This window comes from Protopterus annectens, chromosome 2.part1 (assembly GCF_019279795.1).
Source record: "Protopterus annectens isolate FY-2018-M chromosome 2.part1, PAN1.0, whole genome shotgun sequence".
NCBI classification, from domain to species: Eukaryota; Metazoa; Chordata; order Ceratodontiformes; family Protopteridae; genus Protopterus; species Protopterus annectens.
In genome coordinates this window covers 932,696,073-932,723,816 of record NC_056729.1, presented here as the reverse complement: position 1 = coordinate 932,723,816, position 27,744 = coordinate 932,696,073, and the positions used below count along the sequence as shown (strand labels likewise).

The 27,744-nt window shown below is 39.7% G+C and overlaps 1 protein-coding gene across 1 annotated transcript in view; it reads right to left on the bottom strand.

Annotated features, from left to right (window-relative positions):
• The window catches only part of NEK1 (NIMA related kinase 1), a gene marked incomplete in the record, with an annotated part of 3,475,820 nt that overhangs the window by 1,464,182 nt on the left and 1,983,894 nt on the right, over positions 1 to 27,744 (bottom strand). The window contains 1 exon segment of the mRNA XM_044062568.1: positions 9,767 to 9,847. Coding sequence (XP_043918503.1) covers positions 9,767 to 9,847 — 81 coding nt within the window.

Sequence of the window (27,744 nt, the reverse complement as noted above, 5' to 3'; positions counted from 1 at the left end):
ACCTACTGCTTAATATCAAAAGTTTAGGCAGCACTGAACATTTCCTCGTGGGAAGAATTGGGAAAGGGGTGTAAAAGAAACACCATGCAGTCACTTGGATGATATGCTGTGACAGTTCCCTTCTCATCCACAACCTAAGGTAGTTGGGCTTGCTTTCCTACCTTACAGACATGAGGCTACTCAGGCTCTAGCACCTCAGGAAGAGGAGGAAATCTCTGGAATTGAAGAAGAATGGCAATGTCTTAACACAGAATATGTAAAGCTACAGAAGAGATATGGAGCAGAGCCAAGTATGGAAACAAGGTATACAAGGAAAGCTGGCAGTTGAATGTAGAAGTCCAGGAAATTACCAAAGGGAAAAACAGGAAAAATTGAGGAGAAAGAAAGATGGACCATGCTAAGAAAGAATAGTGGTTGGCTAACAAAGAGGATAAGAAAGCATCAAAACAGCAAAGAACAAGGCATCAGAGGTACTCTACCAGCTTCTGTAAAGTGACTCAACAACTAGCACAAAGTAACTATCAGGTTACACAACAAAAACAGAAATAACCAATCATCAAACCGCCTTCACAAGGGATGTTAGCAACAACCTGATCATCATTCCACAGTATATCTAATTTCGAAGAGCATGGGATCTCTACTCTGGTGCTGAGTGTAGCCTAACTGAACCTAGGTAGGTGAAAACTAGAAATGCAAATGCTCTGAAGGGAAACCTAGGGAGGGTTCCCTACTTAGTGACAAAACCTGTCAGGAGGAGAATCCTAGAGAGACCCGTGTGGAGTCCTGACAAGGAATATTACGCATCTGTCCTTGGAATGGGCTTAGGGAGTCTGGTCCTTAGAAGGACCTTTCTGGGCTTTGTAAAGGCTCTCCTTTTGATAGCAAAAGTCCGTCTGGGGGTGTGTTTTCCCAGTGAGCCCTTGGAAGGGATGTAGGAGGTCTCAGTGGAAGCGGTCAGGGAGTCCTCTGTAGCCCTTATAAGGGCTTTTGGGAGGCTCAGTGGTGATGGCCTAGGGGGCTGAGGGCTTGCCCTGGTGTAGTCCTAACAAGGGCTTCAAGATGGTAACAATGGTTGTAATACAACCCTTATAAGGGCTTTAAAATCTCAGTAGTGCCAGCAGAGCTGGGCCTGATAAACTTAGACAATTCTGTTGTAGCCCTGATAAGGGCATTTGATTAAGAAACAACTTGTAAGATGTGCTATGAACAGTTCTCTAAATAAGAAGCAGGAGCCGCCATTCAGCACTCCTAAAGTCCTTTTATTGAAGAGAAATCAACAGAGTACAAAGGTGAATGCACGCTCTCCAAGCGCTGGTCAGAATGACCAGTAAGCATGTGGGGGTTTGCAATTTATATTTACTTGAGAGGGTGTGTCCTTTGGTCAGGGTCAATCATGTGAGGGGGAGTGATGTGGGCATGGCCTTTATTAAATCCCCAGTAGATGTTGGACCTGACAGGGGCCCTTTTGTGAGCTTAAAAAACATAAGTTAAGAAAAGTATACTTTACAGTATCGAGAGTTCAAATAAAGAAATGCACATTTTACAGTACTGAGAGTTCAAGAGTTGTGCTGATGAACGGTACACTAAAGTTCAGAATTTATCTCAAACTATAACTGTAACCAAAAGCTACTGTTTGTGACCACATACATTTCTTATGCCATGAGAGGCATATTAGTGGCATTTTGCATTCAAACGGATCTCGAATTTCCTAGTTGAAAGGTTCACAAGTCTTAGGAGTTTACAAGTCAAACAGCTTTAATAAACTTAAATAAGCAACAGTGTACAAAAGCTTGAGAACTGCACATTATCTTCCAATCACTCGGATCTAAAACTCTTGTCTTGACCCTGTTTTGAACACACTTACTACAAAGATTTGTTTGTGCCACATGGGGATCAGGAGTTAGTAGTGTTGAGAGATTCTTTGTTCATACAATTACCCTTATTGTGTGTTCCACATGTGCCCACTCAATAAGACAGCTTAATTTAATTTAAAAACAGCTGTGTTGAAAAAATAGTGTGGAGACAGTAATTTTTAAACTGTCTAATTCTTTATTTGCGAGGTTCCAGACTTGGGGCTTGTTTTAGGTCTGGAAAGGGGGATATCTTTTAAAAAGCATTAGCAAATACCTTCTGCTTTCTTAAAAAGAGAAATAAAGATGTTATCTGGGGATTCTGAGGGTGCCTGGTGCTTTCATATAATCTTCTTCAGGGAGACGTGGGATTGTCTAGTCTAAGAGGACTATACCGACCCAAGAATATCTAAATGATTGAAGAATGTAAAACTTGTGTATTACAAACTTAAGACTTAAAAGTTAACAGTTAAAAGTGGCGTGATGGAACAGTTAACTGTGATGCCTGGAATTAAAGCAGAAAAACAAAGGGTGGAATGGAGAGCAATGGATCATTTTTTTACGGATAAATGCTAAAATGCTGGAACCAGGATTCCAGTCATGAGGGGGTAGAGAAGGCAAAATGGATCTCCTGAGTGGAAACCGCACTGAAATGCCGGTGGGGAACTGCTCGCAGAGCTAACTAAAGAGGCAGGTGAGAGGAATGCACGAACTGCACTGAATAGCCGGTGGGGGAACCTCACACTGGGACTAACTAAGGAGGCTGCAAGTGGTGATGGAAGGGGGGGTTTTCTTTTAAATTTGTGAGGCAAGAGAGAAAAGCACATAAACAATGCAATAGTGTTATAAGGAAAGGAGGGTATGGGGTGAGACAGGCGACGAGCAATCTACCCTCACTCAATGGGTGACTCGGGTGGAGGCAGGAAAGAATAATGGAGAAGTAGAATCGGGAAAATATTGAGGGCTAGCGGAGGAAATAACTAGCTAAGTGCAAGAGAGAATGTTTAAGATTTAAGAGTGGGAGGACGGAGGACAAGACTAGTTGGGAGTGTCAGAAAATCAATAAGATTTAAGATAGGATGGGTGGGAGTCCAAACATCTCTACCTTACTGCCTATGGTTCTGATTGCACTTGTATCAGTGGAAGTCTCCATTACCAACTTGGTGGATTATGGGCATCCTAAGGCAATACAGAAATTGCTTCATGTTTACTGACAACCAGTTAATTCTCAAACAGACTGATACAGTATGTGAGAGATGTATTTACACAACATCACTGGAGGCAAAACTCTCACATAAAAGTACTCCTAATGTCAAGAAGGTTGCCAGTAGTACACATGCTGCACACATCGCAAACAATTCAAAGTAGACATATAGACCCACATAAACTGAGGCACTTACATGTAACCTTCCTAAACCACAAAGACCTCCTAGACAAAGTACACATAAGAAATACCATCAGCAGCCCCAAACGCACTCTTTCAATACAACATCCACATCAACACACAGAGCTACATCTCATGGAGCCTCTACCTCTAAACCCATACAGCAAGTCACCACACAATCCAACATTCTAGTCACTGGAGACACCATTGTGAGACACACTGATGTCCCTCTCACCAGGATGAGTAAGGAGAAAGTTATGGTCAGTTGCTTATCTGGGATTAGGATCCACCCCATTATGCATGCGCTCAGGTCACTGGATCACAATTAGCAATATGTCTCAGTCATAGTCCATGTGGGAGTAAATGTTCTGAGATGTGCCTCCTTAGACTATATGAAGACAGACATCATACAGCCTTGGAATATATATCTCAGGCTGGTGTGAGCCTAGCACTGAGCAGCATTTTACATTCTCAAAGGATGATGCCACAATATGAACAAAAGATGATTGACTTTAATAATTGGCTTAGTTTCTGGTGTCATTCTAAGGGGGTGCAATATTTGTCAGCATGGAAGGAGACGGCCAACAGACCATGCTGTACTGCCAGGGATGATCTGCACCTCTCCGCTCTAGCCTTTCGAATATTAGCTAAAACACTGTCTTCCCCCATAGTGCCTTTTACTTCTGACATAGCAAATCAACACCAAGAAAATCTAAAGGTATTACTGCTCAGTGCTAGGAGCCTTAACAAAAAAATCCACTCCCCGGAAGCTCTCTTTACCTTAGAAAATGCTGATATCTGGGTGGTCTCCGAGATGTGGTTTAAAGCCGTAAACAGCATACCAACAGTGCAGGGTTATAATGCCGTCCATACATTTAGAGCAGCTACTTCACAGGCAGGGACTAAAGGTGGAGGGTTGTCTATTTACATCAAAAATAAATATACTTCAAGGCTGGTCAAACAGGACAATGCACTACAGCTGCTCCAAGTTCAAATCACCATAGGTAAAATCCAATACCTTGCAAGCTATAGGTCCCCATGACACAGGAAATCCATACCATGTATTTAAATTTATTAGAAACATTAACCATCCAACCCAATACCATATTCATGGGTGACTTCAATTGCCCTACTATTAACTGGGAATCCTATACGGCATCAAACGTACATGCACAGAGATTCCTGGATTTTGTAAACACAAACTCCCTGGACCAGATAGTGAATATACACCCATCAGGGGTGCAACCATACTGGATCTGGTCCTCACTGACATGGGAGAGTACTGCACACCCCCTACTGTAATGCCTTCCCTGGTAAGGTCAGACCACAAAATGGTCTCCTTTGAAGTAAAAATAAAACCTGGACCCCCAGCTAAATCAGGAATATTCAGGAACTATTCTAAGGCTATTAAGTGAGAACCTGGCAAAATTCCAAGCCCCTATAAACACGAGAACACTTCTGCCTATGCAGAACTGTTCAGAGAAACCCTGTACATGCATGTTAATAGCTGCATAGAGGCAACTGTACTCACCGAGAAGAAATACAGAACTAACTCAAAAAACAAGCCACCCTGGTGGAATCACAAAATCAACTGGATGTATAACAAGAGGAAGAAAATCATGGCAAAAATTAAGAGATGCAGCGGGATAAAATCACTCTCATTAAACTAAACAAATAACTCAGAGGACAAATAAAGTCTACCAAAGCCACATTTGAGGTAAGTTTGGCCTCCCAGGCCAAGGACAACCACAAAGGATTCTTTAGCTATGTTCGCAGCCTCAGAGGCAATACACAATTGTGTGCAGAGCTCATTCTAAATGGAGCCACCTATACTGAGCCAGAAGATATAGCAAACCTCCTGGCTGATACATTCAGCTCCAACTTCACTCCTCTCTCCTGCTCAACCTTCCCTCAGGAAACATCATCAAATATAACTCCTTTTTCTATCACTAGGAAACAGGTCTTTAGCGCTCTTTCTAGAGCGCTGCATCAATGGGCCCAGACAATATCCCAGCATGCCTTTTAAATAGCATGAAACATGACCTATCACGGCCTCTGGAATTAGTATTTAACTGTAGCCTCCAAACAGGCTTTGTTCCTCATGAATGGAGACAGGCAACAGTCATCCCTCTGCACAAAGGTGGACCATCTACAGACCCTGGAAACTACAGACCCGTAAGTCTCACTAGTCTTATATGTAAAGCCATGGAAATGATCAAAATAGATATAGTAAACCTCCAGACACTGGACCCAAGCCAGTTTGGTTTTGTCAAGGGCAGATCATGCCTACTCAACCTGGTGGACTTCTTTGAGAAGGTCACCAAAGCAATGGATGAGGGCAAAATCATTCACACTAACTACCTTGAATTGGCCAAGGCATTTGACACAATACCCCACTCGGGCATTGTTGACAAACTCAACAGGTTAGGTACAAACCTGTATGTCACCTGGTGGATAGCCAACTGGCTCACAGACAGGACCCAGGAAGCTAGAATTGGGGAGTCCACCTCTACAAAGAGGCCAGTCACAAGTGGAGTCTCTCAGGGATCATTCCTTGGACCGCTCCTTTTTAGCATTTACTTCTCAGAAGTCAAAGCCAATGTCGGTGGTCTCTGGCTGACTAAATCTGAAGATGATTGCAAATTAGGAGCTGTCATTGAATCTCACACTGACATAAATGTTCTCCAGGAGGAGCTGACTCAGACAAACAACTGGTGTCAGAGCCATGGACTAAAACTAAATGCCAAGAAATGCATAATAGTAGCCTTTGGGAAGCCATCCATCCCTGGTAACTATCATATTAACAACACATCCCTTAGAGTTGACCCAGTAGACAGGGACTTAGGGACACATATAGATACTAATCTAGCCTTTGATCATCATGTGTCTACAGTGGTGAGGAAATCATTCTAAGTTTTACAACCTATAAACAAAGACATGACATCTAAGTCCAAGGAAGTCATTATTCTACTGTATTCGGCATTCAATCAGACCTATCATTGAGTACAATGCTCCTTTTGGTATGTACCTAACCAGGCATATCCAACAACTGGAACATCCACAGAAGTTCCTCACTAAAAGAATACAGGGTGTAAGTAATATGTCCTATGCAGACTGCCTCAAGACCCTATCCCTGTATTCTCCTACAGGCTTTTGAGGGGAGATCTATGCCTGGCATACATGGCATTGTCAGACCCCACTCTGATGGACTTCCTGTATATCCACAAAACAAACAGTACCAGAATTACCCATTCTAAAGACTTAAACCTTGCCTGTGATTTAAATAGGACCTGCTGGAGAGATAGGTATGCATCCCAGAGACTACGCAGTCTAGGGAACACACTCCCCATCCATGTGAAACAGAATTCTTCCCTAATCCAATTCAAGTGGAACTTGGACAACTGGATGGGACACCATAAATTCATCCCTGGTTCGGCACCTATGTCGCTGATGCAAACAGGTAACCTGTAACTGGTTCATCTCCCAGGCCTTTGCTTACACTTATCAAGGGTATCAGAACTTATCAGAGATTTGGGATGTATGGCTAGGCTTAAAAAGGCCCTTGCGGTCATTATCCTATTAAACACCTATGAACCTAAGAGAACAGATTATGATGGTTTTGGTACATGTGTAGGAAAGCAAGTAAAAATCTGGAAAAGACAGGAAGAAGTCAAGAGAAAATGGGGAGCTTCAGCAAAGGGATGGATAGAATGCATGAGAGAAGACCAAAGACAATCAAGCATGAAAGTTAAAGAAGGCACTGAACTGAGAATTATGCTGACAGTAACACCTTGAGCCCATTCAGAAAATGGGAAAGGATTTGACGATAATGCTGCACTCTTTCTAATCAAATTAATGGGCTGTAGCATGGTAAAATTCATTAAATGCAGATCCGATCCTAACCTTCTCTGCCAGGTCAGTTACCATGCCACCAAATGGCTGACTACAGAAAATATAAAAAAGGGTAGACTCTTATTTGTTGCCACTGTGATTTTTTTAACCTATTTCCTCTCTTCACTTTCAGGCATCTTCTGTAATGTCTCCAGTATTGACCCAGAACTTAGTGCTGATATAAAATCATGCATGATAGCAAATTAAAATTGCAAAGATAGAGTACTAGATGTGTAAACCTTCATTATGTACCATTCCAGCAATTTCAATCCCTCTCAAAGGATAAAGCAGTTATGGTGGTGGTGGTACTGGGGAGGAGGAACCACTGGAACAGGAGGCGTTATCATCGTAATCAAGCCAATGAATTCTGGAAGCTCTATTTGCTCTACATAAATGTTCTCTTTTCTGGTCAAAAAAATATTTTCTCTCTATAAACCTCCATCATCATTCCGCAAAGGTTTGTGCTCTTCGATTTTAAATTTAGACATACTACACTCTTATAGGGAGATCAGTGCATGGTGCAGATCCCTGCTGCTGTCTTGTTATCTCTCACACACAAGATACATACATAGGTTTGTTGGTTATTTTTTTAATCTTCCCACCTACCAACTATCAGCCTTTCTTGTCCAATGAATCTTAACCCATTAATCACTTATCAGTGGAAAAGTGGCCACCAAATTGAGTGACAGAGGACTAGAAGTTGTCATACAAGAATGCATGAGGGCTGTGTAAGAACCAACAATCTTTAATAGTCCCATCAGCATCACAGACTATCAGGATAAGCAAGAGACACACAAAGGAGGGCTGACCTCACCATTCATCCTCTACCTGCCTAAGTCCTCTTATCCATCTGTACATCCTTGTTGTCAATCATGTTCTATTTTAATCCATTATTACCAACTCTCAGTTCTCTCTGCTTATTTCTTGCCCTTTTATGACAGCCCTATAGTCTATTTTTAAATATACTACAAGGCTTCTAATACATTATACGTCTAATGAGAGCTCTAAATTTTACTACAAAAAATGTAATAAAGTAAATTTAAAAAATAAAAATGTTTGTTTCTTCGCTGAGTATATTGTAGAAGTTTCCTTGTTTTTCCTCACTTTTCTTAACCTTTCTGCACTCTTTCCTCTGCTTTCTTATCAAAGCTCTCCAATTTATTTGTTTTTTCTAACTTCTTTGGCCTTGAACTTTCTCTTTCCACAAAGTTTTCCTTTTTTCTCTGAAAGGTATGAAGATAAAGATTTTATACATTTCGGTATAGCAGCTTTTTTTACACCTCAGGTACTTTTCTCAAGATTCAAGCTTATGCTCTAACCATAATCAAAGTGTAATCTGCTTACTACAAGCACAGGTGCTCATTGATATCGTCAGAAAAAACACACTTACTTAAAATTCTGGAAACAGAAATTCTTCACTTTTTCAAGGAAAAGGATGATAAACCATGACGTAAAAACACTGGTGTATCACTATAATTATCAAGAAAACACAGCATGAGTCTCTACACAATAGTATTTCTCCTATGTGAACTAAGCGGCGTGCTGGTTTATGGATGCATTCAGGCCAATAAAGCCAAACCCCACTAGCTGTAGACATGCATGTTTCAGCCTGATGACCTTGTCAGCAGAGCATAAGTGGACTATTTGGCTATAGTTAAGAAACAGGGTGCTTAAACCCAGCTGATGTCCATAACAATTAAGATGTCTGTAACATATCTCAACTAACATCCAAACCAAAGAGTAAAAAGGTCATAAAGACAAACCAATTCGTAAAAAGAAAAAGTAAAAAGTCATGGACATTTAGGAGCCATATAGCAGAAACACTTGATGGCCTTAAGATTTCATTTGCATATATCCCTTGGACTTCTATTACAGGAGGTTTAAGGCATCATACTGCAAAAAGCCTAGCATGGCTACACTTTTCCTGCAGTTTTTAGACTTGTGCCACAGAAAAAGTAATAGCTTCTAAGAAAGTTTCTAAGGGGGATCATCTTGTTAGCTGGGATTTATTCTCACCTCTTCGCCTTCCTGCAAAGCTGTGTTAATTTGACCCATCTATATACCCTTGCAGTCAATCATGTTCTGTTTTTATCATTCATTATTACTGGTTCTTTCATATGCACATTTCTTACCCTTCTCTCTTACCCTTTGCTAACAGCCTATTTTTAAAATAATTATACATGTCTGCTTCATTATATGTTTAATAACAACTTTGTAATTTTTTTAAAACAAAGTTTTAGAAAAACTTTCTCACATCCTAAAAATGTTATCTGCACGTTAAATGGTCCTTATGACCAGCCCTCTACTGAAAAGTTATGATATCAGTATCACAATGCATACACTACTACCACAGTATACACAGCATTGCTAATTTAACAAAACAAGATTAAACAATGTCAGCAGTATTTCTTAGGATATTATATTTTAGTGCAATGCATCACCTGTAGCACAAATGCAACTGTACATAACTGAGCTCCCAAGAACTAAACCCATGATTCAACCACAGATCAGAAGACATGTACAGACAACAGCTTTATCAGAATAAGTACTGGTTAAGTTGTCTGACAGAATTATTTACAAGTCATTGATTGATGGCATTACAAATCCAAAGTAGGATGCAACTCTTATTATTCAGGGTTACCTTTTCACCTGGAAGTCTGGCTTTAATCTGACGTTCATTGAAGTTCTGAAGGCGTAACTGCTTCAGTCTAGCCAAATATTCCTATGAAAATGAATACAGGTTCCGGTGAGAGAAAAAAAATACACTCAGTATAGTTTAACTTTGTAAAAGTCTGACAATCAAAGGACAAAGCAAACAAAATAATCCATCAAGAAAGAATTAATTTTCGGTAACTGCAAACAATGTTTAAGGTTATATGATGTTCAACATGCCCTCACACAGTACATCCTCACCATGGCATAGAGGGACACAACCCTGACTCTCTCTCAGATTACCTAGGATTGGCTAGCAACCTGGGTATAGAGATACTGACAAGGGAGGATGGGAGCGAGTAACCAAAGCTGGTTCACTTATCCATTCTGAGGAAAGAGTGAACACACCTGCTGCATCGTTGGTATGTACCGAAGAATGAAATACACAGCATGCTATGTATGAGCTGGGAACATAAGCTTCCATATACATGCTGTAGCCTTCACACATGTGGGAACTTTCATGCTCAAAGTAGAAGGCCCTCACATCTACCAACTCACGCATCAGTGGTAGGAGGCAGGATTATGGTACAACCCCCCACACACACACACACACACACACACACACACACACACACACACACACACACACACACACACTGCCGGTTGGATGACGGCTGCATTGTGACCTGCTCTTACCTCAGTGATGGTGAAGACATAAGCAGTCATGGTGGAAGATGGGTGATCTACAAAAGCTTGAGGTACAGAAAGACTTATAAAAAATGACTCACCATAAGTAGGCCATAAACAATGTTGCTTTTTATAAAGACCTGTGTTTTATGGCTCAAAGATGCAACACTTTGTCTCCTATAATCATCTACAGAAAGTCAGATGCATGATACTAGCAAAAGACTGATGATGACACTTTTTTAGAATTTAGAATAACTGCATATTAAGTCAATTTGAAAAAAGTTTACACATATTCAAAACACAAGAATATTTTGACTGTGTCAAGCAAAAAGGCAAAAGTGAAACCATTCACCATACAATTTCCTGGATTCCAAAGCAATCTATGCATGGGGCAAGATGATGCACTACATTTGCAAGCATGCACAGGAAGGACGTGACTTAGTACTGTGCCTCACTTATTTATTAATTTGCTAGCTGAGTGAGTGGACTGACCTCATGTCCCTTTTCAGACATGGCATAAACTTCATGGAACAAAATAACATACATACTAGTTTGTGATCAGTTTAAGTACAGTATAAAGCAACCTGGTAGTTACTATTAAGATACTCAAATTAATTGTACACTGATTCACACTGATTCATACACTGCAAACATTTTAGATGAACAAGACATACTCTGGTTAACATTTTGATAAGAATACAACTGTTTAGGAATCTAGGAGTGTGTCGCAAAAAGGTGATGGAGCAAACTGCAACAGCATAAGCAAAGACTGGTTTGAAAAACTACATTTGCCAAGTAAGGTGCAAGCACATTACTTTTTAAACCCTACACCAATGACTAAGTAGCCAGAACACCTACTTTCATTAATCCATTAGTACATTTTATTCTTCCAGGTGAGCGCTCTCATTATGTGGTGGGGGAGGGGGTTCATCCCCACCACAAATAAAGATATAGGTTTGACCTACCTATCCAATTATCCTCCCACAGGCAAGCATGCAATAATCCCAAGCATGCACTGGCTTGTGTGTGTTTATAATCAGTAGTTAATGTACTCAAGGAGATCCAATTCTTCAACTGAATCTTTTTTGGCAATTTGTCAAAAGGGCATATCTGAAAGGGGAGGGGAGTCACCACAAGGGGACATTTCACTGTGCCATCAAGGTGCAGTGACCCTGAAGTAACAAATAGGGTTGCAGAAGACACATACCCCCCTACATGAAAACAGTGGGGGTCCTTGCCTCATGAAAAGGACAATTAAAAAAAAAAATAAAAGAAGAGTGCACCCCTCCATTAAAACTCTATTTCGACAACTGGTTTTCACAGAATTTGTCTATAGTCTTTGTACCAAACCCTACAACCCACATAAGGAGCCTACCATCTCCATCCTTCATGTTACCTGCTGCAGTCCCACTTGTCTCAAACAAAATACACTAATGCACTAAAGTCAGCCAAAAGCACTCTTCCCCCTCCTAAAGGCTAGCCCTCTGGCATTAGGACCACTACTGGCAACCAGGATGCTAACATCACAGGTTGATGCTCTACCACTGCAACAACAGGTAGACCTGACTTTTTAAAAAGTACAAGTAGTGATAATGCGTTCACCCACTAATACCTTCAAACTTTCTGCTTAGTAAGCAATCTGAATAAAGCTGCTGTCTCTCACTACTTTATAATCTATTAGAATCTGGGTTAACAAGTTGCATTAAGTGCTCTTCCAGTACAGCTTGGCTCTACGGCATACACAGATGGAGTTTGCCTGCATTCCCACTGATGTGGGTTTCACTACTAAGCTGGGGAAATGAAGTAGGCAACTATAGGAATGGGCATGAGTGCTAGGTCTTAGCTTGAAAATACTTGGGTGAAAGGATATTGTTAAAGCAGATGTGCAGCTGACATCTGCAGGAGTCCTGGATGCAATATCAAAGCAGCAATTGGCCAAATCTGAGTTCTTCCTCCTATGTCAAGTATCATGTAGTGCTGAAGTAGGAGTCCGAGTGTGTGTGTGTGTGTGTGTGTGTGTGTGTGTGTGTGTGTGTGTGTGTGTGTTGGTGTGCTTTGTGAAAAAGCAGTCAGTTTTGTAACTTGAAAAAAATCATAATTACAAAGTTTAGAAAAGAAATGTAGTTCTTATCAATCAACAATCTGCAGTTCAACATAAAATAATTCACCTTTCAGGCAAACATTTTCACAGTACTGTAAGCTTTTTACTTTTATATGCAGTGTTCTTTTTTAACAGGACTCTAGCAAAGCAGGTGAAAGAAATAAAACAGCACTTACAGAGACCTCTAGTTAACAGAGTGGCTCTCTTCCCAAGTTCACCAACAGGGAATAACAAAACAGCTTCACTTTCTATCCAGGCAGTAGCAAGTCCACTCTGCTTCTCCCTGCAAGGGTCAGGTTACTTCCCTCCAGATTGCCTTCCTCTTTCTAGTCTATGCAGCTCGAACGGGAGCCCTCCATACCCTATACGGAGTCTTCAGACCCAAAGGTTACAAACCTACTATGAACTAGGGCACTCTGCTTCAAATACTCCTATGTGTAACTGACCTTCATTACCTCTAACATCTTTGCTTATTTCTGAGTTAATCTTCTTGAAGGGATCATGCCACCTGACCCTTCAAGCTTAGTAGATTTAAAGGGACCAGCCATCACTACGCTACACTATACATACAGCTATCGGTGAGTGATGAGCTGTTTTAGTACTGGTATTCCAAAAGACGGTCTTTTCATACCATAACCTTTTCTAGACTTCGATTCAGAACTCCTATTGTGCCTCAGCATTCTGACCACAGTTTGGCCCTAAAATGATGCATATTTCTGTAGTGTTACTTTTCCATATGAGCTTTGTTTATTATAATCAATAAGCTGAACTGTGTGATTGCCACAGATATCTTAAGTGTCTGAAAAATTATAAACCTTTTAGATAACTTCTACATGAAAACCACGGAGGGTAAGGTGCAGACTAAGGGTAAGATGCCTATATGAGGTTTGTGTTAAATATGACAGGCTCAACCCTATTTTTCCTTTCGTCTTCCGCTTCCATCTTGATGAGCAATATGTGCCTCTATAAACAGCTCTTATGTTTTGTGAGCTACAGTACAGTTGTGTGAGGTAATTAGCATAACAGTACATTTTTAAAGTTCACTGCAACAGTAAATCATAACATTTGGGTTTGTCCACCTTCTGTTTATGTTTATTAATACATTTACTTATTTAATCTTCCTCTTTGTTTACCAGATAAGCATATGGGCCAGAACTGTCCCTTTTCAAGAGCAACATGGAAGCACGGTCTCACTGACTTTGAGCAAGTCACTTAAAGTAGGCAAATGAGGGTCAAAGGAATCAAACCTTGTTCCCACAGTAAAGGAGTCAGCTCATTAAAAGCTCAGAGCTTTATTTTTCTGCACTAACTAGAGAGATCAGGAAAAATTTTTTCTTGTAGTAGCTATCTTCCGTGTAACAACTAATACAGATCTCATACCTTCTAAGGTGCTGATACAGGCAGTGCAAGACTTCCATATATATGATGCATCACTTTCTCTATAATTCTTCAAGCTTGGAAACCTCCCAAGGAAGCATGCATCTAGAAGGAAAAGTGCCATGCCTAGAACTAGGCCAGCAAACGTCTTCAAACTAGTAAAGGAGGGAGGGAATTTTTCTGTTAAATTGTGTTCTTTACCAGTATTTATTGCTCTTTTAAGCATCATAAATGACTCTACTATATTGTTCTGGGAGGGTTAACAAATCAAAAAGTAATACCTAAACAGAATCCTGAGAAATACTTGGTTACTCTTGGGAGCTGGACAATTACAGAAAGCACTGACTGTATCACAGTCATACCAAAGCCACACCAAACAGCTAGAATGGCTTCTACTTTGTTTGGTCAATCTGTTTGACAGCTGTCAGTATAGCAATTATGAATCATCTTGTATGCATACATTCCTAAAGTATGATGAATATCCTGATCCATTAGTGAAATCTACTGTAGCAGTACCCTGCAAAGGTTATTTGTGCTTACCAAAGCAAAAAGCAATAATGTAGGCCAGCCACCTTGACATGGTTTGTTTAGTTTTGTGCAAGCATTCCGGCCTTTACTTAAAGTCAAAAAGTTGTTACGTTTTCCTGAAAAACGTCCGCTATCTTAGCTGTCTATAAACATCTAATACTTGGAAAATCTGCTATCCTTTGTTTTGAACTTGAGTGAGATTGAAATGGGAGCTGAACAGACTGGCCAAGAGATATTACTGAGACAATGTTGGGCTTGATGGGTTGATCATAACAGATTGTACTTCCATAACACTGAATTAGACAATAGTCCAGGTATGGGTATATTTGAATATTTCTTTGTCTGTAAAATGTAATAACTGGAGCTAGGCACTTTGTGAATACCCTGGGCGCAGTAGATAAGCCAAAGGGCAGTGGAGAGAACTGATAGTGCATGAAGCCTGCTTTGAAACGTAGGTATCTTCTGCAAGATTCCCTGATTGGGATGTGCAGGTAGGCTTCCTTTTAATCCAGTGTTGCCAACCAGGCATCCTTGCCTAGCATAGGAAGCAACTGGTGAAGAGTTAGCATCTTGAATTTTGGAATCAACAAAAAAGTGTTTAGGATTGAGAGATCCAGGATAGGATGTCAGGAATGGTCTTTTCTGGGCTCCAGGAAAAGTCTTGAGTAGAAACTTTGTCCCCTTTCCACTTCTGGAACAGTTTGAATACCCTTATACTTGAGAGAGAACTTGCTTTTGAGCCTCAGCTCACTGATTTAGGGGTAGATCTGGCCAACCGTTTGGGGTTGGTAAAGAGTGGAAGTGGAATCTGTATCCTTGGGAAACTATATTTAAAACCCATTTGTCCTGGGTAATGAGTTCCTTGTTTTTTGCCTGCAGAGCAATCTTTCCTCCTAAAGGAGCAGTCAGTTGAGAAGGGCTTGGAAGTTTCAAAGTTAAGTCATTGAGACAGTTTACCAAAGGGGGGGGGGTCTTACTACTCCCTGCTTTGGAAGCGGGAGTCCCCCACTGCTTAGTCCTGTGCGTACCTTGGGACTGAAGTCTGAGCGTTCTGCTGGTTCTGGGTTTGGATTGAGAAGGCCTGGAAGAGGCAGGAAAGAACCGATTCTTAGAGGGCCAATGCCTACTAAATCTTGGAGGCTGTACTTGCAGGAAATATTTAACAGTTTGCATAGATTTAGCTTTTTCCTCCATCTTTTTAAGTACTTCTTTTGCTCTGATGCCAAACAGGCGGTCCTGGTTTAAGGGAACATCCAGCAATTTAGCTTTAACATTATCTGGTAAAGATTGCTCCTTAAGCCAAGCATGGCTTCTAAGTACAGACCCAGTGACAGCACCCCTGCAAGATGCCTCCAGTGAATCTAAACCACATTGCAAAGTATGTTTTCCAACTTGTTCAGCAGAATGCATTAAAGCCTGTAAATCTTTATTTTCAGCACAGTCAGGAATCAACATCATTTTCTGTTTAAGCAATCCAATAATATGCTGCTGATACTTCAACATATGAAACTGGCAGTTTAAGGCCCTAATGGCCAAGGTTGCAGAAGTGTATACCTTCTTACCGCATCTATCCAGTGCCCTGGAATCTCTATCAGAGGGTGTTGGATTTTTAGCAGTAGTAGACTTAATGCCCTTGGGTCCCTGTGAAATGGCCTCAGGATCTGCAGCAGGATTTTTAAAGAGAAACTTGAGAGAGTCAGGAACCCTGTAATATCTATCTGGTTTTCTGGGAGCAGGAGGTAAGGAGACAGGGGCCAAGCTAGACTCCAAAAAGGCATCATCAACAATGTCCAGTACAGGGGGGATAGCTAAAGGCCTGTGTTGGGGCAGGAGTAGTAAATCCCTAAGCCTCTTTTTAGAATCAGAGTAATCCTGGCTTTCCCAGTGGAAATGCTCCCTAAGAGTATGCACAGTTTCACCAAAAGAGAAATCCCCTGGAGGGGAAGCAGAGGGAACAGAGTCCTCTGCATCAGAATCCTCATAGGTAGATAAGGGTAAATCCTGGTGATCAGAGGAAACGGAAATTTCAGAATCCTGATCAGAAGAATCATAAACAAACTCAGTCCTAGGTCTCTTGGAGGGAGAATGTTGGCTTCCCCTGATTAAAGTAATAAGGTTTTCAGCCAGTCTTATCATTTGTTTTTTAGGCATAGAGTCCTGACCATGCAGTCTGGGCGTCGGTTTTCTAGGCATGGATCAAACTTTAGGCCTTGAAGAAGAAGATGGCGTTGGTTTAATATGCAAGTCAGTAGGCCTGAATAACCCTTCAGAAGCTGGTGCCTGCACAGCCGCTCCAGACCCATCCAAGGTAGAGACATCCGCAGGTTCCAAGGTTGAAGCATCACATGGCATACCGGACTCCGAATGGGTCTCAGTAGAGGCCTGCGAATCTGAAGTAGCGGGTATCAGGGGCTGCAAAAGCACCTCAATGAGTACCAGTGAAGTGGCGACTAGCTTAGGAGAAGCGTCGCCGGCAGCTTTGGACCTAGGCGGCCTGTCTCTATCTTTGCGTTTTTTCAGAATGTCAGTAGTAGAGCACCAAAATATTTAGAAGCGTAAATATACTGACGATGAATAGTTCATTGTTTAAATAAGGCACAAAACAGACAGCGAGGTACGTCATGGTCAGAGCCTAGGCAAAGAATACAGTACGAATGAAAATCTTTATGAGGTATTTGCTTTCCACAAGAAATACAATTATTGACTTTTACTGACATCGGTTTAGAGCAAGAAAAGGTTTCCCCAATGGGGTACTTAGCTTTAGTTGAAGACTTCGGTACTGAAACTCGAAAAAGAAAATTTCAGGAGTCGGAAGACCGGCACTTGCGAACTGCTTCTGCTTCAGGCATCACACGGCAAGAAAAACTGATGTAATGGCGTCGGCTGAATGCTTTATACCCCTGACTACCTGATGTCATGGAAGATGAGACAGCAACTGACGCAGGACCCAAGACTTTGATAATCAGGCTGACTGAGGGCTACTGCAACCAGATAACCCAAATGTGATGACTGCAACAGTGAACCACGAAGAACATCACACATTCTTTCCATTTCCATACTCCCATGAATAATATTTACTTGCCATAGATCATTCAGTTTCATTTAGGATGTTTTAAGACTTCATTAGGAATTACTACCAAGTATAAAATTCTATCCTCCAAGCTGAAAGATTCAGTGTCTTGAAGCTTTGATGCAGAATCCTGCTCTATATCTTGATCAGCAAGCACTTGTGTAGAGACAAGGGCCACACAGGAAGTGGCTAGCTTCATCAACAGAGAAAGCCACTGTCGTCTCGGGCAACACATACTACAACATCGGTTGGAGAAAAAGCATAAAGTAAGGTTTGAAATCATAAGAATGAGAATGTGCTGAACAGTCTTGTCAAGGAAAGGTTTGGCACCACCTGGCTCTGGGACACAGAGGGATAAAGCCACACATGGCTGAAATAGGGTCCCCAAGCAAAATGAGTCTTTTGTCAGCTGTTGTGCTAGTTGAAAAAGGACATGGCATATCTTTGGACAGGTTGACAGAATGCCTACCAAAGAAATTCCTTCTTTACAGACTGACAAAGGTGAAAGATTACTTTTTAGAGAATCTAATGCCTCATTTAAAACATTCCTGAGGGTTCACTGTGGCATTCACATGTGGAGCTTTTCATAGGATCAAACTGATTACTAGGGCCTTTTCAAGCCTAGCTATGCTACCAAATGTATTAGACTGGTTTGGTTCCCATAGGTTTTGTGCAGGGTATACAAAACCTAGACATGGGAGGCCAAGTATTTACAAGAATCCTCTTTCTAGTAGGGACACAGGTGCAGGTCAGGGGTTAATTTATGATTTCCCACCCACTAACACAGTTTGTGCTTGAATGAGTGGGAATAACTGCTACACATGAATAGGAAGCCTGTCCAAAGGAGAAGCAATCTCTGAAACGCATACTTGCCTCATCAACATACCTTATTTATTCTGCAGATGAGCTTGAACTCCCTAGAGTGCTCCTGATTTATATTTGTTTTGCTAATATGCAATACATCCATTAATGCTGGATCAGAAGATGCTTTACAGACCAAGCAAAGCACAGATTGCTTCTTAGCAGTCTGCAGGAGACCAAGGATAAGGATAGTCTTCGAGGTGGTCCATATAGAAATACTTGACTACATAATGTATTTTTTTTTTAGGAATCTCTCTGGGTGCACCAGTCACTGCACTTGCCTGGTCAGATATATAACAGAGTAGGCACTGTACTCAATAACTGGTCTAACGAGGGTAGAATACAATGGAACAATGACATCTTTGGATCTGGATGCCATAACCTTGTTTATAAGTTGTGCACCAAAGAATGATTTTCCTACTACATTAGGAACATGGTGGTCAAAGATCAAGCCACTGCCAAATCTCTGAAAACTGGGTCTATTCTTAGGGATGTATTATCTATGCAGTAAGCAATGCCTTTCGGCTTTTCCCAGTTAGGGGTCGCCACAGCGGATCACTGGTCCACTTATGATTGGCAGTGGATTTTTACAGTGTCGAGTTTCCAGTCCGGCGCCCAACCTTCAAAGAAGGCACACCTACTCATGCACACACCTACCTGCATGTCTTTTAAGTTCACTCTACCATGGGGAGGACATGCAGACTACACACAGAAGGCGCTCCAGCTGAGAACCGAACCAGAGAGCCTCTTGCTGTGAGGCAACAACGCTAACCGCTGCACCACTGTGGCCTCTGGTATATTATCTATCTATGCAGTAATTTGCAGAAGTGGTTGCCTTTCCAAGAGAGAACATCATGCACTTCTTCTCACAGAGTTTTAGATCTTGACTCTGACACCAGTTATTAGTCTGTGTGCATCAGTGGGGAGTCTATGAATGCACCTAGTTTAGAAATGTCTGCATGGTTGTTCACAGACTTTTGTGATCAACCCTGCATTGCCAATGATGTTCCCTAGGTTTGGGGTCATGTGAATTTCTGACAGTGTGTTAACTTAGACCAGGTGTCAGGTGTTGTTCCAAAATGTATTTTTATTTCAAGTGAGTCAGCTTTGTGGTCTGACCTGACCAGTTAGTATATTACAAGGGGAAGGGGGGCAACACTCACCCATGTTTGTGAGGACCAGGTCAAGGGTGTTTCTGCCCCTACTGGGTATATGGACTAGCTGGTCCAGAGCATTCATGCTGACAGAGGTCAACAATCTTTGGACCTGCGTGTCTGGGGTCATGTATATTTCCCAGTATATGGAAGGGTAGTTGAAGTTGCCCATGAGTATAGTGCTGGGGAGAATGGAGAGTGACTCTTAATAAATTGGTGTGGGCTTTTTAGGTTGCAGTAGGAGTCCTGGAGCTTGCAAGGAACTGCTTTTCATATGGTTGGTTTTACGTGGAAAAGCTCAATGGCATCACATTGTTTAACCAACTTTGAAATGTGATTCCTTCTGACGTAAATTAAAACACCTCTGTCCCTTTTTGAGCAGTAGCAGGTCTAAATGAGTAGAAGGCATTATATCCCTGCACTGCTGCTTTAAGCCATGTCTCAGTAACTACAAAGGCATCTATATTCTCCAGTGTAAGGACAATTTGAAGGGAGTGGACTACATTTTGTTTATACTCCTGGCACTGAGTTCTACCACCACTAGATTTTCAAGGTTTGGTTTAAGTTATGTCAGAATATTTATTGCTTTGGCAATACCTAAAATAGGCACTATGGGGGTGGATAATGTATTAGCAGACCATCCATTGGGAAGCAGTACGGTATTGTCAACCATATTCTCACAGGATGACAAATGTTGTACCCCCTTTGAATGACACCAAAACTGAGCCAATTATTTAAGTCAATTAGCTTATGCTCATTCTGTGGCATCATCCTTGGAGGAGGGAGAAAGCTCATAAGGTTGAGCTCATAACAGTCTGAGACATACAGTTCAAGAGCTTCATGTCTCTCTCTATATAGCCTAGGGAGGTACGTCTGAGGTCAGTTATGCCCACATGGACTACAACTACAGCTAAATCATATTAGCACTTGTAGTTCAATGACTTGAGTGCATTTGCAATGTGCAGTCTCTGGCCCCTGATAGGTAAATAACAGTAACACTCTCTTTGCTCAGTCTGGTAAACAGGAAATCTGAGTCTCACAATGTAGTTTTCACTGATCTAGAAGCATGCAAAATAGCCTGTGTCTCAAGGTCCTTATTTGCTGTCCTGTGATCAATGCATACTGTTTAGAAAATTCTGACATTACATTATGAATTTCTAGCTGTTTTACTTTGGGAGAAAAACTTTCACCTGTAAAGGAGTCTGAGAGGGCTCCAAGAAGGTGTACTGAAAGTACAGAGATTAGGGGTGATTTCTCATCATTTACTGCAACCTTCAAGGATCGTATCAATGGAATTTCAAGTATGTTCGGCTGCAGTAACACTTCCTGTGATTAAGCTACAAGTAGACAACTGTACAAATAAAGATTATGTTTGGTTTCCTTATACAAATGGGGACAACTGTGGATACCCCACAAGACAAGGGGGGAACAGAAAGTACATTTATGTAAATAAACTTACCATAACAGTAGATGTTTGAATTATCACTACTGCAGTAACCTTGGCTATATGGGTTACACCCTAGAAAGGATATAACAGTTGACCAGCTTCTAAAGTTTCAGAGTACCTTTCATGTGCTTAAACTGAGCGGACTAAAAAAAAAAAACAGATTTGAATGCCAAACCCTTTAGCGCTTTCATGCCAACAGACAGAGGAAAGTGGAACCCTAAAAGGATAATACTAGGGAAAAATATTTATACTCTAGCATTGACAACACACTAAAACAAGGGGGATGGTAGGAAATATCAGCCACTGCAGTGGGGATTATTAAAACACTTACTGTTATGATGCTTATAACTGTATTACATTCATCATAATGATCACCGCTGCAACAGCTTTAGCTATATGGTAGATTAAGTCAGCTTTCTATATTTGGGAAATGGAAGGAGAAGAATCCACAACACCTTGAAAATGGTCCTAGCAAAGCCTGTGGTGGACCTAGAGAAGGAATCAAGCTTTTGCTGCTTTGTAAAAATATGCAGAGAGGATCAAGTTGCTGCTTCCAGAATACTATTAGAATCCAACCTTTCCAAACAGCCATAGACGAAATTAAGACTCCTGCAAGAGTGCGCCCTGACCATGCCTGGAATACTTTTGCTGTGATGACTATAACAAAAAATAATAGCCTTAGACAACAATTTGTAAACAGTCTCCTTTGACACAGGCTATCCCTTCTTGCATTCGCAAGAAGAAGAAAAAGCAACTGATCCAATGATCTGAAAGATTTACTTCTGTTCTGTGAAGCTAGTATCCAAGTTGTCTGTGGACACCTAAGGTATGAAGCATCCATAGGTACAGGAAAGAAAATTGGGAGATGGATAGTTTGGCTTAAAGTAAACTTGGATACCACTTTAGTCAAAAAGAAGAGCTAGTTCTCAAAATGTCCAAGATGGCTGCACTCTGATCAACAGCTAAATTTCAGCTCTCCCAGAGTTGACTAGAAGAATCAGAAGTACCCTAGACTTGAACCAGAGTCCAGTTCTGGGAGATCGAGATAAACAGGAAGAAGACCAGCAAAACTGAAATCGGTGAATAAATATCAGATTATAAAACTTCAATTCACATTTGTGAAATATGGTTTTGCAAGAAAGTGTGGCTGAGAAAGACTGGACTTTTGTTGACTTGTTAAACTTGTGGGTGGACTGTAAAGCATATACTCCCACTTTATATCATTAATGTTTAGAAGTACACAAAAAGAGAAAAAGTAACTAAGTAAAATAATTTTTGTCCTTAATAGTATTTGTATAAAACATCTCATGATATTAACTGCATGTTATACAGTAAAGCTAGATGTAGTCAGGAATATTTTAAATGGGGAGTTGGGGTGTGTCCTTTTAGTGACTTTTATATGTGATAAAGATATTAAACGAGTACTTGTTTTAGTTGAAGAAATATATGTTTTACAGTGTAAAAAGAAAGAAAGGCTAATCACAGGCAAATTTAAGTTAATGTGCTGTAATCCTAGGCTGTTGGAGTCAGGGTGGGGTATAAAACTGCACAGACTATATTGCATATACAGCAGAGATGTTTTCCCTTATTTTTGCAAAGGTGAATGCCTGGATTAATGCCCTTGGCTTAATGTAAAAACACGTATTTTCTGTAAGCAAGTATGCTTGAAAAATAAGACGAAATGATGAAAGTCATGTGAACAGCCAAGCTTCTTGCATATGCAACAATATTACCTTTTTTTTCCCTTTGTTCAGTGGGAGTCAAGAAGCCTGCAGTTGAGTGATAGGGAAGAAAGTAGTAACTGGGAACATATGTTTTGAGAAACTTAAAAAAATCTCTACTACATACTGCATCAGAAATACTGGGTGAGCAAATTGGTGTTAACTAAAGAAATGATTTTTAGCTAGGATATAACATATGAATTGCCAAGACATAATATGGCAATGTTAAAACTAATTCTGGTGGTTGCCAAAAACAATTACTAGAAAATGGAAAACAAAATCTAAAACTGTATTTGAAGCATTCAGTAGTGTAACATAGACAAAAAGTGGGATCTCTAGAAAATGGTAGGAGCAAATTAAAAAAGAAATAAAGGAAGTTGTGGAAAGAATACATGCAGAATATAGTTTTGGAAGAGCAGTGAACTTAAAGGTTAGGCAAGAATTGAGCACTTTATGTAATACTGGAGTGATGATAGTTATACAAAAGAATAAATGCAATGTATAATGTTTGTAAGTGAGAAGTTAATATGGTTTGTTTTCCTCAATATAAATCTATGTTTGTCTTAAGTGATAATTCAATAAAAGTGGTAGTGTGTGCAACTGAAGGCAGTTGCATATTCGGTTCTGAGTGAAAGTGAAAGATTATTTCATGCATCTGCAGAGTTGTTAGCTGTTTTTATTATCTCATTGTGGATTATGTTTCTATAGAGAGAAGTTCTCTGCAGAAGCGAGCAATTAATTATAAGAGTCCTGAGCATTAATTGCTTTGGGAAATGCAAAATTTAAAGGTAAAAGGTCAAGCAGTTCAGTAAAAAATAAAGTCTGAAATTACTGAAAGTGAATAAGACAGCAGATTCCTTAGCAGCCTTAATATTTTAATACCTTTAATAGAACACTGTATAATTCAGTTTTATTTAAAGACGGCTACTGCACTTTTCTTAATGTTAAAAGTTAATGTTGAGATTACCAAGATGGCTGCACACTGATCAATAGCTTAACTTCAGCACTCCCAGTGTGAAAATAAACTCAAACAGCCCGTGATAGTCAGCCTGAGTAAAATTCAGTTACTGGCTAGTATGTACACTGCCTGGATGCCTGCTAAGAAGAAACTAAGCCTGAAAGAAAATCAACTAGAAAAGTGGAGAGAAAACACTGACTGTGAGGAATTCTGTAGCTGTATAGCAAAAAGCAGTTCAAGCTCCACTTTACTAGAAGCCTCGTCTTGCACCAATCTAGAAGAAATATAAGTCAACATTTGGTGCAAAACATGGCTTAACTTAATGTATAGGAATAAGTCAGTCAAAACCACTCAGAGCTTATTACAATAAATGAAACACTGAAGGAGTATGTCAACTCAAAAGTTGGAAAAAATGGAAGAAGATTTAAACAGATATTCAGCTGAGCTAAAAACTGCAAAAAATCAGAAGTCAAAGTGAAGAAATGACTGGCTGAGTATGAATCTGCTCAAGAAGAGATGTTTCAAAAAATGGTACAATTAAAGGACAGAGCATGTAGAGAAAAATCTGAGGTTGTCTGCTATACCAGAGAAAATAGAAGGAATAAAATGTATGAATTTTATGAAGACACAAATAAGCAACTGGACTGGTATTGCACAGTGGAAGTGTTAACTGAAAGGGCACACAGTGTGTATGCTCCAAATCTAGCCATGAGAAAGCAGCCAAGACCTTTACTAGCAAAGATGCAAACCTACCAGCAGAAAGAGTTAATCCTGACTAAACTGTGGCAAATGGCCATATTAAAAGTTGGATAGAGTAGTGTGCTTGTGGAAAGTGATCTTCACTGTACACCAGGCAGAAAAAAACATTTATTCTAGCAACAGGAGAATGTTGAGAAGCAGGCTTAAGATTCAAGTTGTCTTCATAATATTTTGCCATTTCTTGATACAAAACAGACTAAGGAGGAAATGCAAAAGTTTGTCCAACAAAAAATGAGCCATCAAGCAGAAGAGGACTCTTCTTCTCATTCTTCTGATAATATAGCGCAGAGTCTTTGCCAGTGAAAATGTTTCCTCAGTTCCAAAGGAAAATGGTCAGTTGACAGAGACAAGCACAAGGAGTTAACTAGAACTGGGAGTACCATACCATGGAGATGAAACAGAATCTGAAGTTGGGAGATAAAGATGAACAGGAAGAAAAACAACAACATAGAAATTAGTGATTAAATGTGAGACTGCAAAGCATTAATCACATTTATGAAATACGGCTGTAAAGTGGAAAAAGTGGACATTTATTGACTTTGTTAAACTTATAGGGAACTGAAAAGCATTTATCTCACTTCATGCATGTTTGGAAGGACTCCGAGGAGAGGGAAGGAAGAGGGAAAAAGGTACCCGTAAGTAATTTTTTCTAACAGTATTTCTATAAAATGTTTCATAATATAAACTGCATATTTTACAGTAAAGCATAAGGTTGTTCTTGTATATGAAACAGTTATGAAAGCTAACATATGTCTTTTTTCTTCTCTTTTTCTTTCTTTTCTGGTATTAAGTAATGCAGGCATTACAGTGCACAAAGAGAAGTAAAGCTAGATAAAAGCATGTTTATGTTAATGGGCTGTAATCGTGGGGGATGGGATGTAAAAGTAAACATATATATATATATATATATATATATATATATATATATATATATATATATAGGGATGACAGATTTTCTCTTACTTTTGCACAGAGGAATGTCTGGAATAAGACTTGGCTTAATCTAATTACACATTTTAAATGGAAACAGGTTTATATCATTACACCAAATATAATGAAATGTTTTCCTTTTCCAAAAAATGTTTCAGCTTGTCATTCAGACTGCGACAGAAGACTAAAGGTTTTTTCTTCTCTCTCTTACTTTTCCATGGAGGCAAACTGACAACAGGGCAATAAAAGACAACACTGGTTTCTTCAAGGCTAAAAGTTAATAATTTCTGAAAGTATGCAAGTTGTTTATACCTGTGGAGGGAGAGTAAAGATAAACAAAAACAGACACCAACTACTTTACGTAGAATGTCAGGCAATAAAGTACATCTTAGAATGATTAACCTCAATTTTTGGTTAAATAGTGCCAGCGTTAGCAGCTGTCTATTTGGCCCACATTAGGCAGGCTAACCTTCATTATTTTAAGAAGTGCATAGTTGTGTGTGATTTATTAAGTTAACAGGTTCTAGGGGAATGTTTATATTTTTTAATAAAGCAAAGTTTTATAAATTGTGACACAGGTTCCAATGTTGATAAGAAAAAATGTATAAAGGATTAACCCTCCAAATACTAGTGGATGCATGTATCACAAAAGCTGGAAATAAACATTTAAAAATGCCATATGTAATAGGTGTGAATAATGACTTATCATAATGGTGACACTTCCTATATTATCTTGGAATCCAAATGGTCTCACAAATATACACAAAAAGGAAAGAATATTTAATTATATTATGAAATACGGACTGCAAATAGCAACGTTACAGGAAACACATTTGGAAAGACCTAAGCAGGTGCATCTCAAAGAAAGGATTCCAAGATGAATATTCTGTATTTAATTAAGAGACAAAGGAAAAGAGGAGTACTTGTTGTAGAACAACATGTGTGTTGTACCTTTAAGAAGCATTTCCAAGGACAGCACGTGCATATAAATAACAATCACATGCTAGCTTTAGTACCATTGTGAGAGTACAGCCAGAGGGTGAACATCTGTGTGTGTGATAGCTAGCTTGTTTATAACTTAAGGTTATGTAGCCTGATTTCTGATGTGTTTAGTACATAATAAAGCTGCTTGAACAGAACCCACAAATATTTGTCTATTTCATCCTGACTAGAAGAGTGACATGGTGTCAGAAGTGGGATTCCAGAGGCTGCTTTTCAGAGCCACGAGGTGTAGAGTTAATGGTGAAGACAAACTAAGTGAACAGAGAGCAAAAAAGGGCCAGACACGAACTAAAGGTAATGAAAACTTGCATGAATGATTTATTAAAAAAAGATAAAAACGGAGTATTAAAAGGGCACAAAATGTTATTAAGCAAATGAATAGGACGGAAACATTTATTAAGCAAAGGAGACACAAAAAAAGCTTATTAATCAAACAAAATGTTTAAAATTAAGATATCTGATAAAGCGATAATCAAAAAAGCACATAATGGGTTCAAAATTACCTCAGAATTGCAAAACGAGCATGTTTAAAGTAAAACAAGCATGTTCAGAGTTAAAATGAGCACAAAAAAGTATAATGGGCATGAAAACACATTAAATGAGCAAAACAAATGTAATAAAGGGCAAAAAGAGCACATTAAGCATAAATAAAGCAAGGTGACTGCATGTTTTTTGGCAAATTACTGTGTTTTGGCATAAACTACTATTTTGCATTGATTGAAGCTATTCAGGGCATAACTAGAGTTATTCTAAGTATCTCTGTGTAAATGTGCCTTCAGTGTATGTTTTATCACTGTGCATTTATTCCAGAGAGTTTGTTTGGCACAAAGTGCAACCATTTCTTAAAGTGCAGTCTAAATATAGCCATTTCAAAAAGTTCCTTGTGCTGGGTATGTCTATCTGCAGAGTGCTGCCATTACAGAGTGTTTTTTTGCACTGTACAGAGTTATTTGTCAAATTAAAGCCATTTTGGGGAAATTTCAGTCTGCTGTGTGCTGTTTATTCGCAAAGTGCAGTTACTTCGAAATGTTTCTTACTACGAGCTTCTTCTGCACAGCTTATTCGCACAGTGCAGTTATTTTGAAATGTTTCTTACACTGATAAGAGGAAATTCTAAGAGTATTACAATGCCCGGGAAACTTACTTTGCAATGTTCAGTCACTCAAAGGCAACTTTGTGCTACTGGGCATAGTTACACGTACTGGCATAAATTTCTGGCATATGTACATGTGTGTGTGTTAGTGCATACTTGCAGAAGTCTTCACAGATGTGTGTTAATATGGCAGACGGATTTTGAAACCATCACAACTTGTGTTTGATCAAAATATTTCAGAGAACTGGAGAATATCTGAGCAAGACTACAATATATTTA